Source organism: Durio zibethinus, chromosome 5 (genome assembly GCF_047325235.1).
Source record: "Durio zibethinus cultivar Kanyao isolate XHJ-2024 chromosome 5, ASM4732523v1, whole genome shotgun sequence".
Classification (NCBI taxonomy): Eukaryota; Viridiplantae; Streptophyta; class Magnoliopsida; order Malvales; family Malvaceae; genus Durio; species Durio zibethinus.
In genome coordinates this window covers 32,767,597-32,784,640 of record NC_143166.1, presented here as the reverse complement: position 1 = coordinate 32,784,640, position 17,044 = coordinate 32,767,597, and the positions used below count along the sequence as shown (strand labels likewise).

The 17,044-nt window shown below is 34.5% G+C and overlaps 4 protein-coding genes and 1 pseudogene across 7 annotated transcripts; 3 read left to right on the top strand and 2 right to left on the bottom strand.

Moving 5' to 3' along the window:
- Window positions 1–825: 825 nt before the first annotated feature.
- On the top strand, window positions 826–3,808 carry LOC111282891 (protein RER1A-like). Its single transcript, XM_022871174.2, has 4 exons — window positions 826–944; window positions 1,593–1,961; window positions 2,991–3,171; window positions 3,324–3,808. Exons 2-4 carry the CDS (start codon window positions 1,612–1,614, stop codon window positions 3,375–3,377), a joined length of 585 nt encoding a protein of 194 aa, XP_022726909.1. The 5' UTR covers window positions 826–944; window positions 1,593–1,611; the 3' UTR covers window positions 3,378–3,808.
- A 4-nt stretch (window positions 3,809–3,812) lies between these two features.
- On the top strand, window positions 3,813–9,371 carry LOC111282889 (adoMet-dependent rRNA methyltransferase spb1-like). The gene is made up of 11 exons (XM_022871172.2): window positions 3,813–3,944; window positions 4,351–4,903; window positions 4,998–5,156; window positions 5,258–5,304; window positions 5,556–5,712; window positions 5,796–5,857; window positions 6,108–6,300; window positions 6,646–6,735; window positions 7,296–7,438; window positions 7,540–7,657; window positions 8,093–9,371. Exons 2-11 carry the CDS (start codon window positions 4,382–4,384, stop codon window positions 9,158–9,160), a joined length of 2,559 nt encoding a protein of 852 aa, XP_022726907.2. The 5' UTR covers window positions 3,813–3,944; window positions 4,351–4,381; the 3' UTR covers window positions 9,161–9,371.
- A 332-nt stretch (window positions 9,372–9,703) lies between these two features.
- Window positions 9,704–11,379, bottom strand: LOC111282890 (phenylcoumaran benzylic ether reductase POP1). The gene is made up of 5 exons (XM_022871173.2): window positions 11,111–11,379; window positions 10,888–11,022; window positions 10,577–10,814; window positions 10,234–10,437; window positions 9,704–10,135 (listed from the first exon to the last, which is right to left on the bottom strand). Exons 1-5 carry the CDS (start codon window positions 11,291–11,293, stop codon window positions 9,969–9,971), a joined length of 927 nt encoding a protein of 308 aa, XP_022726908.2. The 5' UTR covers window positions 11,294–11,379; the 3' UTR covers window positions 9,704–9,968.
- Window positions 11,380–12,141: 762 nt separating this feature from the next.
- Window positions 12,142–14,288, bottom strand: LOC111282203 (NmrA-like negative transcriptional regulator family protein). 4 transcript variants are annotated; one of them, XM_022870198.2, is made up of 5 exons: window positions 14,046–14,288; window positions 13,830–13,937; window positions 13,293–13,530; window positions 12,993–13,196; window positions 12,142–12,441 (listed from the first exon to the last, which is right to left on the bottom strand). In XM_022870198.2, exons 1-5 carry the CDS (start codon window positions 14,226–14,228, stop codon window positions 12,263–12,265), a joined length of 912 nt encoding a protein of 303 aa, XP_022725933.2. In that variant the 5' UTR covers window positions 14,229–14,288; the 3' UTR covers window positions 12,142–12,262. The 4 variants fall into 4 exon arrangements, with proteins under 4 accessions (XP_022725933.2, XP_022725934.2, XP_022725935.2 ...); XM_022870199.2 differs by having other exon boundaries at window positions 13,857–13,937; XM_022870200.2 differs by having other exon boundaries at window positions 13,803–13,937; window positions 14,046–14,287.
- A 416-nt stretch (window positions 14,289–14,704) lies between these two features.
- On the top strand, window positions 14,705–15,822 carry LOC111281677 (syntaxin-112 pseudogene; annotated as a pseudogene).
- Window positions 15,823–17,044: the final 1,222 nt, after the last annotated feature.

Here is a 17,044-nt window from a genome sequence, read left to right as displayed (position 1 = left end):
AATTTTTTAATTTTGATTTTGATTTTTAATTTTAATTTAATATTTTTAATAAAAAAATTAGATAAATTCTATCAGATAAAACTTCGTTTAAGTTTTTTTGGGAAGCCCCTTGCACGATTCGAAAGCTCTCTCAAATTGGACTAACCTCCATTCAGGACTAATGACGAAAACAAAAGCAGATGTTATGAGTTGCCATCACATCACGATCGAAGTTTATGCTCTTTGACCAAAATAGTTTTCACCCATAATATTAATTAATTTTAAATAATGAGTAGTTAAAGATAAATATTTTTTTAAATATTACATTAATAAATAAAATTATAATTTATTTATTATATTAAAAATTTTAATTTAATTAATAAATTATTATTATTATTTATTATTTGGAAGATAAATTCTAATGTTTAAATCCTCTGTCCATTTTGATTTTTTTTTCACATGTGTGGAACAGACAAAAGAAATTTTACCTAAAAATAGATTTTTTTATAGCTTGAATTTAAGTAAATAAATAATCTCATCTTCATTAAATTGGTGAAATATATAAAAGCTAATGGCATTATTAGAATAAACAAAAAAGAAGAAAAGGCAATCATATTTAATTTTATGAATATTTTATCATTTTTTTCAAGAATTTATCAGCTATTAAATGGTTTGACAATTTAAAAGATATTAAAAATAAAATTAATTAAAAAATAAAATATGTGATAATTTTTTAAATATTATTAATATAATTAAAAAATGAAAGTAAACAGATATTGACAAAATTACTAACACAACGTGGGCATAGGAAAAGCTTAAAGAGCATATTCTTGTCAACAGAAAATCAACAGTAAAAAAAAAAGAAAAACCATCTCCAAATAGATCTGCTTGTTTCTCGCTTCCTCTTGTCAAAAGAGAAAGCAATTTCTCAGAGTCCAAAGCTTAACAAAGGAAAGTCCTTTGAGGTCAGCCTTTTTTTCTTCTTCAAAAATTGTATCTTTAAAAGCATTTCTTTTTATTTTTGTATTGATTGTTTTTTTCAAGGATCTCAAGTCGTTTTCTTTAAGCATTCAATCATTTTTTTTTCTTGTTAATAGTTGATTCTTTCTTATCAACTGTTTGTGCTTTGTAAATCTAGGATTTTGGTTGTTCTGGATCTGGGTTTTCAAAGCTTAGTTGTTTTGATTTTTGTAAGCACTAGGTTTTTGTTTGGTTGGTGAGAAAACTTTGGGATCTCATGTTCTTTTGGTTTCTTTGGTGTTTTGGTGATGGGTGATTGATTGGTTTTCGCGTTTGGTTGATGGGATTTTCTTTTTATGCCTGTTCAAAGATTCTGGGCATGAAAATTGTTTGCATTTTTCTTGGTAAACAAACATAGCATTAGGGTTTTCTTTACATTGGATTCATTGATTGAGAATGACTAGCTACTCTGCTTTGTCTTTTTTTGCATATGGTCATAGTGGTAATATTTGATGATTTACTGCTAGTAGTGCTTAAATTGATGGGTGTTTGATCAAGTATCGAGTTCGATTGTTTACTTATAATGATGATGGTTTTGGGAACTTAATGAATCTTTGTGCTTAAGTTGATTGGATTTTTCTCTTATGATGTAGGATTTGAAGCTAATATTGAATGGAGGGAATTGGAGGTGACGGTGCATCAGTGGCATCACCTTTGCCTCGATGGGGGCACGATGCTTGGAGGATATATCAGTATTATCTGGATAAGACTACTCCTCATGCAGCTTATAGGTGGATTGGAACCCTTGTTATAGCAGCTATATACTGTTTGTGGGTCTATTATGTTCAAGGGTTTTACATAGTTTCATATGGCCTTGGGATCTACCTGCTGAATTTGCTTATTGGGTTTCTGTCTCCTCTGGTTGATCCTGAGCTTGAAGTTTCTGATGGGCCTCTACTGCCAACAAAAGGTTCAGATGAATTCAAGCCATTTATTCGAAGGCTACCTGAGTTTAAGTTCTGGTAATTGAAAATTTATCTTTGGCTTCTTCTCTGTAATGATGCTTTATAGATAATTTATTGATGATGTTTGTTCCTTTATGTGTTCTGTGCCAAAATCTTTTGTGATATGATTTATGAAGGGAAGCAATCTACTCAAAGTTTATTGACGTATTTAGGCCAAGTCAAAAACATTTTCTGATTTTTGAGATAGATGGAAACATGCCCTTTATCCTTTACCAAAAAAAGAAAACATATGTGTAAACACGTGATGTGCAGTTACATGGTGTGATCTTTTATGCCTTTTCATCATTGATGAAACTTGGGTAATGTCAGTGCATGTCTGCATGATTTAATATTTTAACTTAAGATGGCTTACTTTATTGTGGGTATGATTTTAGTAGCTTATATTCGATTGAAATTAAGGTGTTAGTTATTGTTATTGGCTGTTTGTCTTTTTAAATCTCTTGATGGAGTTGAAAAAGATTATAAAGAAAGCTTTGGTATGTGACTTTCCTTCTTGTCTTAACTTGTTGCAATGTAAGATTCAGGCCTTTGTCATTCTATCTTGTATCTCTTTAAGCATGCTTGCTGAATCAGGGGCACAAGAATTCTTGCAAGACTATTTGTAACAATCTTGCATTATGTGTACAAGCAACAACCAGCAGCAATGGGTTCTACTTCTAGTTTCTGATTCTGGAAATGTAGGAGAATATGCTAGAAAGCATTTGCTCTTATCTGTCAATTGCATTAGCCATTACCTTGCCATTGTCAAGTATTCAATCTCATGCATTTTACTGCTTCTTTAGAATGTAGAATCTTTTTCTTTTTTTTTTTCCCCCAAAGAATTACAGCTTAGAAAAGTATTTCTGTTCAAAGCATGGAAATGTGATACTAGTTGTGAGTGGACCTATGTCATTATTTGCCATAGTCGATTATATTTCTTCATCCATTTGGAATCTTGTTGTCTTGCTTGAGATCTGTATGAATTTGTGCTTAATGAATGGGTATTTAGATGGATATAATATTTCTTCTGTGTTATGATTTTTGCAGGTACTCCATGACAAAGGCTTTCTGCATAGCATTTTTCATGACTTTTTTTTCCGTATTTGATGTCCCTGTCTTTTGGCCTATATTGCTTTGTTATTGGATTGTTCTTTTTGTCCTTACAATGAGGCGTCAGATTGCACACATGATCAAATACAAGTATATCCCCTTCAACATTGGAAAGCAGGTCAGCTTCTGATGAAAAAATTAGTTATACTTTATAATTGCAACTATATTGGCTAGTGCCTTCAGGTTGTACTTTTAATAACTAGGGGACAGGGAAGTCTCCAACATTTGTCTGCTTGAAAGATAACAATTTTATTCTTCTCTCTTCAACAGAAGTACACCGGTAAGAAAGCTTCTGCAAGTAGCAGTGGCTCCCGTGGGGACTGAAGCTTGGCTGGTTCACTGGAGAAGCAGTAAAGGACCTGGTGAAAAAAGGGAAAATTAGCATTCTGATGATGATTCATTATAATTGGTTTTCACCTTTGGAGGAGATGCATTTATGTTGTTATGGATTTTTAATATGCTGTTACTACAAACATAGGTTATGTTGCCCCAGTGAAGAAGTGCTGACATCCCAGAACTGAAACTTTATTGTTTATACACATGGTGATGAAGATTTGATCAAAGTTTTAGAGATTACTTGCAAGTAATTTGTACAACACAGTATTGTTTCACTCCTGCGCTCTTCAATATTACTAGTAGCTAATTGTTAGTGACAAGACCGAATTTCTTATCAGGAACCATCATTGACTGCTTGTAGGCGTTTATTTTCTCTCTTTGTATTCCATGGATTCAAGTGCAAAACAGCAGTTCTTCCTTATGCATTGCACGTTTATTCACAATTTGGGGCCTGTTTTCCACAATTGTGTTCCGAATTCAGAAATGCTATTTGAAGGGAGACAAGGTTTTGTCAATTGCAGGCTTGGATCGTGGACTCGTGTTTCCAAGAGAGTGGTTCGTAGCTCCTTACCACCATAGCTAAAATGATTAATTTACTTTCATCAGAATTAGAGGGGAAGAACCTAACATTTTTTTTTGGTATATAAAAGGTCGTAATCTGATGACAAGAAAAGGTTTTGCAAGTATTAGCATGTTAAAAGGAAAATGAATCTTACGAATTCTCCATGTTTTGTTTGTATATTCAAATTCCAAAAGAAAAATATTTGGATAAATAATCAGGTCATGAATGTCCATGAACTAAGGTAAAAGAGTCCCCAGGCCCAAAGGAAAAAGACCCAAGACGAAAAGCAAAACCCTAAACCCAGAGAGCCAGTTTATTTTTTCAATTATATAAAAAAGAAAAAAAAAGAAAACCCACATCCCCTCAATTTCCTTCGTCATCTTCTGCTTCTTCCTGCAGTTGGACATTCGATTGGATTGAAGAAAGGGATATGGGTAAAGTGAAAGGCAAGCATAGGTTAGACAAGTACTACCAACTAGCCAAGGAACACGGCTACCGTTCCAGAGCATCATGGAAGCTAGTCCAACTCGATTTCAAATTCTCCTTCCTAAATTCTGCCCACGCCGTCCTTGATCTCTGCGCCGCCCCTGGCGGTTGGATGCAAGTTGCTGTCCAGCGTGTTCCTGTTGGCAGCCTCGTACTCGGTCTCGACCTTGTTCCAATCGCTCCCATACGAGGTGCCATCGCTCTTCAACAAGACATAACCAAATCCGAATGTAAGTCCAAAATTAAACGGGTCATGGAAGAGCATGGGGCTATGGCTTTTGATGTGGTTTTGCATGATGGGTCCCCTAACGTTGGTGGAGCCTGGGCTCAGGAGGCAATGTCCCAAAATGCTTTGGTTATTGATTCTGTTAAGCTAGCTACCCAGTTCTTGGCTCCTAAAGGCACTTTTGTAACCAAGGTTTTTAGGTCCCAAGACTATAGTTCTGTTCTCTATTGTCTCAAGCAGGTGATTTTTTTCTTCACTTTTTAAAAATATTTTGTGATAATATCTGTGTAAAGTTTTGTTTTTGTTTGACATGTGGATTTGGTTTGGTTTGCAGTTATTTGAGAAGGTTGAGGTGGATAAACCAGCGGCTAGTCGTTCAGCATCAGCTGAGATTTATGTTTTAGGCCTGAGGTATAAAGCCCCTGCAAACATTGATCCACGTCTTCTTGATGTCAAACATCTGTTTCAAGGATCAATCGAACCTCAAAAGAAGGTTTTTATTTTATTTTAAGTTTCAAAATCTCTTAAAAGACTACGTTTTCCTTTGATTGTGTCTCTGCTAATTATGTTCTTTCTGCCAAATGCTTGATGTAGGTGATTGATGTACTTAGGGCAACAAAACAAAAGAGACACCGTGATGGGTAAGGTTTCCCTTTAACACACAGTTATGTGAACTGAATAAAATGAATTTTCAGTACTAAGCCAGATGACGAGTTTACTGCTTGTTCAGAATGATTGACCATGTTAATAGTATGTACAAGGAAATTAGAAATGTTTTGATAAATATTTTTAAGTGTGTCAAGACAAATTTCACATTGTTATTGGTGCCTGTGGATATTATTTCTATGGGGATCTATGTTGTGCTTTGTTGCTAACAACAGTCCAATTACAGTTACGAAGATGGGGAGACAATCTCGAAGAAGGTGTCTACAGCTGCTGACTTCATTTGGTCTGACACTCCTCTTGAAATCCTTGGTTCTGTTACTTCCATAACCTTTGAGGATCCAGCTTCATTGCCTATTAAGTGTCACAGTTCTACCTCAGAAGAGGTGATTAGGTTTTACAATTGCTATTGTTTACCGTGCCTCCAATCCTTCTCATCTAATGACCTACTTAGGTGCTGTCTTGACAGGTCAAAGCTCTTTGTGATGATTTGCGTGTTTTGGGAAAGCAAGATTTCAAGTACCTTTTGAAGTAAGAAACATATTTTCTTTCAAATTCTCCTTTTGAAATGTATTCTAAATCGTTTTTTATAATATGAAAATCTGTGAAAGTCAAACTTTAATCAGTGCACTTGGTCATAATCTTTTAAGTGGAAGCTTGATTTGAATTACAATCATTCATGAGGTGAAAAGAAAAATGTTGATTTGTGTGCATAGATATGACATGTATTACACGGCACCATTCCTTTGATTTAGTATTTTAATGTTTCTTTCTCATATAGGTGGCGGATGCAATTGAGAAAAGCTTTGTCTCCTTCAGAAAAAGCTACTTCTTCTACCACCACCACAGATGTTGATAAGGGGGATGAGGAGAACGAAGATGATAAATTACTCAATGAAATGGAAGAGCTGACACATGCTATGGAACGTAAGAAGAAAAGAGCAAAGAAGCTACTTGCAAAAAGAAGAGCAAAGGTTTATTGCCTTGTTAAAAAATCTCTGGGCCATATATTTGTGTCTTAGTGCATATTACCACATAACAGAAATCACGAAATGGAACAAATTTTCTGATTATTCCAATGTTTTTCTATGTAAATGATAGTAATTAGATGATCCTTGCTTTTCTTTTCCCTTTCTTTTCTTTTTGGAAGAATTAAGCTTTCATCTTTTAGGTTTGGTATTGATGTTTCAGATGCTTATGGTTTTCTGTGTTAGTCCTTTCTGTTGGAAATTTCATGTTTTCTTTTCTTACTTGTAAATTGTAGGATGTTGCAATGCACACTCATTTAGTTGCTGATTTCTTGCCTCACTGGTTTGCAGGACAGATCACGGAAGGCAACAGGAATGCAAATAGATGCCCTGGAAGATGGTTATATTGATCATGAGTTGTTTTCTCTTTCTTCCATCAAGGTTTGTTTCTTATCACAATGACTTCAAATTGGATAACTCCAATATTTAGTCCATAACTAGTAAAATAAACAATATATTTATGCAAGTCTAAAAGGACAACTAAAACAAATGCGGACTTAAGACTGCAGTTATGTCATTTGAACCGGCGACATAGTTTGACATTTAAACTGTCCAAGACCCTTTATTATGGGTTAAAGCTTGGCATATCTTATGTTTAACCTTATTGGCTATTAATATGTTGTTTCTGAATTGCAGGCAGCTTTTGATCTTAAAATCTTTTCCAGTTATGTGTTGGCATCTTTCTGTTTGTTAACTGAAATGGTGCTTGGTCATGCTTTACTATACAAGACAATTTGTCATGATAAAATAAAACCTTTCTTCTAGTGTCCAGAAAGACGGTAGATTTTTTAAATGAAGCCACCACTACCCTTCATATTTTCGTCTTAAATTGTTGCTTGTAGTTGTCATTCTTTGGTATTTCTGAAAAGCTACTTAGATTTTCTTTTAAGCTTTTTCCTTTGGCTAAAGTTCTATTGATGCTAGTCTGTTACTGCCTTTAGGGTAAGAAAGATCTTGTGGCAGTTGATTCAACTGAGTATGATGATGGGAATAGTGACTTAAGGGGTAGCGAAGATGAAGAAAACCAAGAGAAAACTGAAGATGAATCATCCAGTGACATTGATTCTGACAAAGAACGCAGAAGGTTGGTTGCCCTGCTTCTTAGTTATGACTGGGACTTATTTGAGCAATATATAATTTCTAACATTCTCTGAATGTAAATTAATCTTGTAATTTTGATGCTAGATATGATGAACAAATTGAAGAGATTCTTGATCACGCTTATGAACGGTATGTGGCCAAGAAGGATGGAAGTACAAAGCAGAGGAAGCGTGCAAAACAGGCCTATTCTGACCAATTGGAGGTATGAATCTCGGATATTGTGTGTAATTGAGAACTCAACATGTTGATCTTTCCCACAACTTTAACAATGTGCAATCTTTTCCTTATTTGCTTGAAAATGAAAGTTGTGTTTCACATTTTAAAATAATTTTATATCCCCATTTTTGTTTAGTTTCTGATTTGCAATTCACACCCTCGCCTTTTTCTCTTTTGATTTTTTAATCCCCTTCCCCCTTCCCTCTCTGCAAATCTGCATTCCTAGGTTTCTCCATCAAGTACAATCTTTTCTTCCCCTATGCTTCCTCACTTCATATTCTATTTATAGGAATTCTGTTTTCCCAGTGCTATTATCATTCCTTCTTATTTATGCTGTTAATACAGAATGTTGAATGGTTGATTATTAAAAACTGGCAAAATTATCACTTACCAGATTGAATTTCCCTTCTTGGCTATGCAGGTTGGTGATGGTGAAGATGAAGATGTCATTCTTTCTGATCATGATTCAGACAAGGATGAGGCTGATCCTGAAGCAAATCCTCTCATGGTACCACTGGATGATGGGGAAGGACCAACTCAGGAGGAGATTACAAACAGGTGGTTTGGCCAGGATATTTTTGCTGAAGCTGTAGAGCAGGGAGATTTAGATAAGTATGACAGTAATGATGAAATGGACGTCGATAACCAAGAGGAAAGGCCAGCTGTTCGTGAGAAGGCCAAAGTAAATATAAGGCAGGATGAAAGACCTTCTATCCCTGACAAGGCCAAGGAAAAGAAAATAAACAATGCTGCCAGCCCCAATCGCACTCAACTCCCACCTTCTAAGACACAGGATGATTTTGAGATTGTCCCTGCTCCAGCTACAGATTCAAGTGATGACTCATCTTCAGATGACTCAGAAGATGAAGATGTTGATACAAAAGCTGAGATATTAGCTTATGCGAAGAAGATGCTCAGGAAAAAGCAAAGGGAGCAAATTCTTGATGATGCCTATAATAAATATATGTTTGATGATGAAGGTTTACCTAAGTGGTTCTTAGAGGAGGAGAGGAGACACTGCCAACCGATTAAGCCTGTTACAAAAGAAGAAATTGCTGCAATGCGAGCACAATTCAAAGAGATCAATGCTCGACCTGCTAAGAAAGTTGCAGAGGCAAAGGCTCGAAAGAAGCGGGTAGCAATGAAAAAGCTTGAGAAGGTGCGCCAGAAAGCAAACAGTATATCAGACCAAACTGACATCTGCGATAGGTCAAAGAGGAAGCAAATTGAGCAACTATACAAGAAGGCTATGCCCAAAAAGCCCCAAAAAGAATATGTGGTTGCGAAGAAGGGCGTTCAAGTCAAGCCTGGCAAGGGGAAAGTCCTTGTTGACAGGCGGATGAAAAAGGATGCTAGGGCACGAGGAATGGGTAAACCTGGGAAAGGTGGTTCAAAGAAGGTAAAAAATGGAAAAGTTAGGAAAGGTAGAGGATCTGTCAAGGCTTCAGGGAGGAAGGAAAACAAAGGGAAAAAAAGTGGGCGTGCATGACTGAACAAGTTAAGTTTTGAAAGATACAATTTTAGATTAAAATTGAAGTTAAACAATAAGTACATTTTTTCAGTTATTGTTTCAATTTTCTTATCCATGTTGTTCGGCTGATAGATAAAATCAAGTATGATGTTTTGAGTATTGATTCAAGGTGTAACGAATGAGCTGTAGAGTTTTTGCACTCCTAAAATTTTCCTTCCATCATTTGATTGCTGTCTCTGAATAATCTTTTATATACAATTTTATCAACAACGGGAAGTACCTCCTGGCCTGTTCAATATCTGGCTTAAAAATTCAGATTGCTGGAATCTATTGGCAATCTATTTTTATGCACTCTGTTCGTCTTATTGCCATTTCCGCTCTTAGGTTTCATTTTTTTATTTTCGCATTTCCAGTTAAATTTCTCTATAATTTAATAAACCATTTTTCCTCGTCTATGCCCGCATACTGTGCCTCTTCTTCTGCTTGCTTGTTCGTCAAGCTTAAACGTTCTTTCTTGTACTGTTGCTTAAGTTTTGCGTCTCAATAGGGGAAAAAAAACAGTTGCAAAACAAACGCAATTCGATAGAACGAGGAAAGGAAAAAACAAAGGCAGTTGATGGTTCATTCACAGGTAGACATTTATTTACCTACGTTATATTCATAGCAAACTGCAAGTCCATCTATCCCTAACAGGCATATCTTGATCTTGGCTACCAACTTACAAAGGCTGCCCACAAGGAAGAAAAAACGACCTAGTGAATCCCTGACGGATTCTATACTGCCAGCATATACTTACTCGGGCTGCCAGCACGTTTATGCAGGAGGATCAGACAAATTGATCAAGATACTCTTCAACAGTAGTATACTTGACATCCGGGTACAGCTCTGAAGCCTCAACTCCAAATGATGATTCAATTTCAAAGTTGGTGTGATCTCCTTTGACGAAAACAGAGTGTGCAATTGCCAATACAACATTCAGTGGAATGGCAGCTTCTGCAAGAGAGTGAAATTATCCAATGTTTAATCAGCCATTTCTGAAATCTCATCAAAACCCATTCTAGCAAATTGCACAAAACAGATTTCTCACTGACCTTGAATGTTCTTCAGCAGTTGTTCTTCTGGAACATAGCTCCTCTCAAGGGTTTTGCCAATCTTGTTTTCCCACAAAGTCACAAGATCATTAAATGAATACGTGTTGAGAGGGGGTCTAATGTAGAGGATTTTGTTCAGGGTTCTGGGATCATCCACTGCTTTGATGGTATATGTGCCTATATCATCTTCCTTGTTGAAAACAGCTGCAAATCAAAACATGAGGTCGTGAAGTATGGGCTTTAATCACAATTTTTTGCCATAATATTTCCCTGATTTGTTAGCCTGATCTCTCAGCTAAGTTCTAATCTCCAATAAAATTAAAATTAAAGAAAAAAATTTCACCTTTGGGATTTCCATCCCCTAAAATGACGATTTTATCTCTTGGGGGTGCGGTGGCTGCAGGTTGTGCCAAAGTGGGAAGGAAATATCCAGCGAAAAAATTCGAAGACACATAGTTGTAGGGTATTCCTTCAGCTTCAACAGCTCGTCGGATTTTAGCCTTCGTGGCAAAGGCTGTCTTTGCCGGTTCCACCGCATGCACGCGATCCACGTCATTCCCAAATTCCGAAGGCAAAAATCTCTTCAAAAAAGGAAAACCAAAGAAACATTTATATTTTATAATAGATAGGGTTAATGAAGTAGAGAACTTTTACCTTAACATTGCCAGCTTCTTTAATGGCAGCGATGATCTTGTCTTGATCAACTATCTGGCCGTGTCCAACGGTTGATATCACCACGTCCACTTGCTTTATCGCCTTTACCAAGCTTTCATGATCGTACAAATCTCCCTACATGTTTAAAAAAAAAAAAACCATTTCATCTTAACGAAATGACATGAATGATTTGCGAGAAAAAAAGAAACGAACAGTTACATACGTGAAGAAAATTGACTCCCAAAGTTTTGAATTTGTCGATGGTGTTGGATTTCGCAGGGTTCGAGAGAGTGGATTCTCTAACCAGAACAAACGTTGAGTGACCGGCTTTTGCACTCGCTTCCACTACAAACTTACCAATGTACCCCGTGCCACCGATCACCAGAATCTTGCTTTTCTCCGACATCGGAAAGGTATATACCGGCGAATACGAATCTCCGATCACCAAGGGAGAAACAGAGAAATGGGGAAAAGACGGTACAGTGTAAGCTTATCAGCATGAATGACGTGTGTGTACTTATAGAAGAGATGGGTTGATAAGGCTGGATGCATTATAAGTGCGCAATTACTAAAATGCCTTAATGATTTTTCTGCGTTTTTGATTTGGTCCCCAAATGCGTCTTAATGATTTTACTCCTTTTTGCGTCTAGATTCATCTTGCTTTAGGTTTGATGGGCCTTAATCGTCAAACAAATGCGCAATCATTCAATTGCTTTAATATTTTGCTCCTTATTGATTTAGTCCCCAAATGCTTATAGATTCATCATGATTTAGATCTGATGAGCCTTAAATTTGCATTTGCATTTGTGTAGAAGAAACTAAGAGATTTGGATCAATAAAGGTTTAATCTTATATGTATTTTATTTTTTAATTTTAATTTATTTTTATTCATCCAAAGTTTGAACAAAGTCAGGATTTTCTCACGGTTGGGTTAGGTTTGCATGTGTTTGTTGGCTACCTATAACTTGAAATTGGATTGTTAGGTAATACTGATTGTATAAATGACTAAGGACAGTGACGATGGTTCAAGGAATTAAGATAAAAACAAAACCAGTTTTTCAAGAAAGCGAAAGAGTGATTAATGGATACATCATCTGAGTTAACGGCAAAAATTTGATCCCTTTAAGGATTGAATGTGATTCAACCATTCATTAGAGAGTAGGGACTTGTTTTTTACAGGTTATTGTGTAAGGATTAAATCTATCATTTGAAATAAGTATAGAGATGAATTGCACAATTTAAACCTAAAAAAAATTGCAAGAAATTTCCTTGACATTGCCTTTATTCTTTTCCAGAAATCAAAAGCTACAACTCTTTTTAAAGTCCTTTCACCATAAAAAAAAAAAAAAAGAAGTTGGTTTGTAAGTAATAATTCTCATAGTAAGGTGTCTAAATAATCACTGACTGTAGTGAATTTGAAGTGTGGATAGAGTTGTGTCCCATCAACTCCAGAAGACTTGATATCAAAGTATGTATGATCCCCCTTTACGAAGGCAGAATATATGAAAATCATCTCCATGTTGTCTGGATATGGAGTCTCTGCAATTTCACAAGCTACAGTAAATTTTAAAACAAACAAACAGAAAAAAGAAACAAGAATAAAACTACCAACAACTGAGAAAATGGCTTGAAAAAGCACCGAATCCCATGCCTCTTGATCTGAAATAATCTAGGAAAAAACAAGTAAAAATATAACATACGAGCAAGTGAATGCATAACGTGCATTACCATCCAAGAATCCCACCATTGGTAGTCTTTCTTCAACCTCTAATCTAGAATCATAATCTGACCAAATGTGAAATAGAGCATAATTGTGTGCAAGTCAACAGCAATGGTACGCACCATTCTTTTGTGAGGCTCTCAGAGATTGGCTAGTGATACACCAAAGATATTCAATATAAGGTGATTTCTCCAACTTCCCATTAGTGATACATATTATTCAGAGCTACGTTCCTAATCAATTTAATCATGTAATTCTCTTGCTTTGCTATAACAAGCAACAGATGCTAAATATTTTCAATACTTTTTTAAATGCCTCACTTTTTTCAACTCGCTAATAAGTATATTTATTATAAACTTGCTACAATATGATACATTATACATACCTTTGATTTTCTTAAGAAGCTCCTCTTCTGGTACATAAATCTTCTCAAGTTTCTTATCAATTTTATTCTCCCAAATTGCTACCAGCTCATTCATGGAGTACACATTTCCTGGGGGTCTCAGATACAAAGTCTTATTAAGTGTTCGAGGATCGTCTATGGCACTGATGGTGCAAGCAGCAACATCAACATCCTTCATGAAGACAGCTGCAAGAAAACAAGAGTAAAAGCAAATTGCTTTATAGATCTCCTAATCTCCGTAGGAAATATAAACTTATTAACCCTAGCAGGCCATCAGCAAACCTTTAGTATTTCCATCTCCAAAAATAGTGACCTTGTCCCTGGGGGGAGTCTTTAGGCCAGGTTGAGCTAGCCATGGAAGTAAATAACTCATAAAGAAGTTGCAGCAAATGTAAGTATAAGGAATGCCTGCAGCTTCTATAAGACGCCTAATCTCAGCTTTTCGAGAGTAGAATTGATGATCCAGGACAGATATCTGAACTTTGTCAGGATCTACACCGAATTCGGATGGAATGAACTTCTGTTACCATTGCAATTATTGAGTTCAAATAAGAGCAATGAGTCTGTTATCCAAAAAGATTAACTAAAGGATTGGTATTTTGGCATTATAAAACCTCTCCAAAATAATAAAAAACTGGGTAGTAAAGAAATAAAAATCCCTTGCTTGGTTCAATTTTGTCTATCTTTAACTAACATCTCTTAACAGCAAATGTAGATTCATTTTCAACAGGAAAAGGAAAAAAAAAAAAAACCCTCAAAGTTAAAGCCAAGATGAATAAAGGGTTACTAGACCTTAATGCACCCAGATTCTTTAATAACCTTGATGAGTAGTTTCTGATCAAGAACCTGTTTTGAAGGGATTGAACAGATGACAACATCCACTTGCTTCACTGCTTCCACCAGACTCTTCTCATCTTCAAGTGAACCCTATAATCCAATCCAATTTTTTTTTTTTAAAAAAAATAATCCTTTGGGTGTCAATAAATCATAGAGAAGTGTGTGTGTATATATATATATAAACTGCTAAGGAGTGACCTTGAGGGGAATGGCACCAACAGTGGAGAGAAAGTGAAGTTTTTGAGCTCTTTCGGGGTCAGTAGGAGAGGAGTCTCTGACGAGAATAAAAGTGGGGTGACAATATTCAAGGCTGAATTTGGCTAAATGGTAACCTAATCTCCCCATTGCTCCTATTATCAGGACTCTGCTCTCCTCCTCCATCTTTCCTTCCTCTAGTTCTCTCTCTTCCCTGGACAGTGTGGAAAGTCGGGGAACCCTTCGTTTCAGCTTTTGCAATTGAAATTGAACAATGAACCAAACGACAACGTTTTGCCTTGGAGAATTTGCGGCAATTGGGCTTTAAAATTAGAATCTTTTAAATTTAAATTTTGAAACAGGATAGAACAGTAACGGAAAATAAAAAAAAATCCCAATATTCATGACGCTTCAAAACTGAAAATCTTTGCTTTTAAACTAAAACACGACAACCTTTATAATTGGTTGCAGAGGCTTTCTTCTTTATATAAATCAATTCAAACACTTAATAATTTGCTACTTTGAAGTTTTTGTGACGTTGGGTTCTTAATCCTTAAGCTGCTATTTCAAGGAGAAAGATTTAGGTTCATTTTTGTTCAGACTTTTTGCAGTTTGCAGTTGAATATGTAGTGATGTTTTGCTTTGTTAGATAATTATATCAGTGACCATTGATAAACCTATTCGAATATGTTCTTTTTAATTTATCAAACCTGTTCTATGGCTTAAAATATAATTCTTTTTGTTTTTGTAGGTGGTGGGATATATTGGATTTTTCAACCATGAATGATCTCATGACCAAGTCTTTCCTTAGTTATGTAGAACTAAAGAAACAGGCCCTGAAAGACATTGAAGAGGAGGCTGACCTGGAAATGGGCCAATTTGATCCTACATATGAGCAAAACCTCTCCAAATTCTTTGAAGATGTGACATTGATCGAGAATGATATGGAAGAGATTACCAATCTTCTACTTGATCTTCAAGACTTGAAACAAGAGGCAAAGACCACTGATAGTGCAAAAGTTGTCAGGGGAATTAGAGACAGAATAAACTCAGATATGGTTACTGTTCTTCAAAAAGCAAGGAACATCAAATCGAGATTGGAATCACTTGATCACTTCAACATAGAAAATCGTAACGTCTCAATGGAGTTCAAAGAAGGGAGTCATGTTGATCGAACAAGGGTGTCGGTGACCAATGGCTTGAGAGTCAAATTGAGAGAAATGATGATTGATTTTCAGTCTTTGAGGGAGCACATTGTGGAAGAACACAAACAAGAAGGACAAAAAAAGAGCTATTCCAATGTGACAGGAGAAGAACCAAGTGAAGAAATGATAGAGAAAGTGTTTGAAGGGAAATCAGAAATGGTGTTGGAGAATTCAGAAAGGCAAGAGGCACTGAAGGAAATACAGAGGAGTTTGACAGAGCTGCACCATCTTTTCCTTGACATGGCTGTGCTGGTGGAGACACAAGGGGATAACATCAACGATATTGAATACAATGTGGATCAAGCTGGTATTCAGATTAATGGAGGAACTAATGGGTTGTTTTATGCAAAGCAAATGAACAAGACAAGGACTTGGGCTTGTTGGATAGCGGCTTTAGTGTTGGTTCTGTTGTTGGCATGGATCATCTGCTTAGCTGTTTGAAAGTTCATGCTTTCCTTTGAAAAATTGAGGTTCTTAATAAAATATGAGAATTTTCTTTTCAGTTAAAATCTTTGAAAATTTGTATGAATGAGATCATTCTTTCTAGTAATTTAGCAATTATTTTTTGGTTTTAAATTTGTATGTCATCATAAATTTTATCAAATTACTTGTTAATTTATAAAAAAATATCTCACGGGTTAATAAAATGATATATATTTTTTAGAATATATTATAAATAATTAATAATTTGCATATTAAGAATTTTTTTTTATCTTTTTATTTTTTTTTATTATTTTTTATTTTTAGAATATAAAGATTTGATTGTCAGCAAGTATAATCTGATTCTATAAACTAAATATGCATATTAAGAATTTATTTTTTTTATCTTTTTATTTTGGAAGATGAAATATTTATATTTAATATGTAATTATTAATGAGACTTTAATTTAATAGCAAAAAGGAGGTTTTTAAAATCTTAAGATATTAAATATGTTTTAGTTTGTTAATTAATTATTCAATAATTTATTATATATGAATGTAATAGTTGATTATAATTATAATTTTTTTTGTACTTGTAATTTTAAATCATGTATAAATATTATGTATTATTAGTGAATTACGCAATTACATTTTTAAAAAAGTTCCATTTAAAAAAAATTTTAAGATTAAATTTTTTTTATTTTTTAAAATTTTAAACTTAATTTTTGTATAAGATATCATTATTTTTTATTTGTTTAAAGGAAGGTAAACGCTTGTACAAAGAAAAATGTGGATGATAAGGTTAGAATTTACCCTCACATATCTTTTTTTTAAACTTCTTAATCATTAAGTCAAAAGGTGAAAAATTAGGAGATATCATTATGTTATTTATAATTTATATTATTTATAATATATCAAATATAAATTTATAATTAAAATATAAAATAATATTTTTTTAAGAATGTAATGCACATTTATGAAATAACTTTTTTCTACTGTTTATTGTTATATTTCAAGTACGAACAAGATTTGAAATATTTTGTGATATACTTAATCTCTTCATGCAAAACAATTATTTTTTTGGGATAAGTAGTATTTTTTGGATAATTAAAATTATAGAATTTGAATTAAATTATTAAAATTAAGAATTTATCTAACATAAAATTAAATAAAATTTGTACGCAATAAAACTTGAATTTAAAATTTTAAAATTTCTCGCTTACCGGCAAGAAAAATCTCATTAACATTATAATTATTACCAAAAAACAGTAAAATACTGATACAAAGTGACAGTACTTACAGTTTACAGTTTAAACATTTTCCTATTCAGCTTCCATGGATCACAAAATCCTTCATTTACATTATCATAAACTTTTA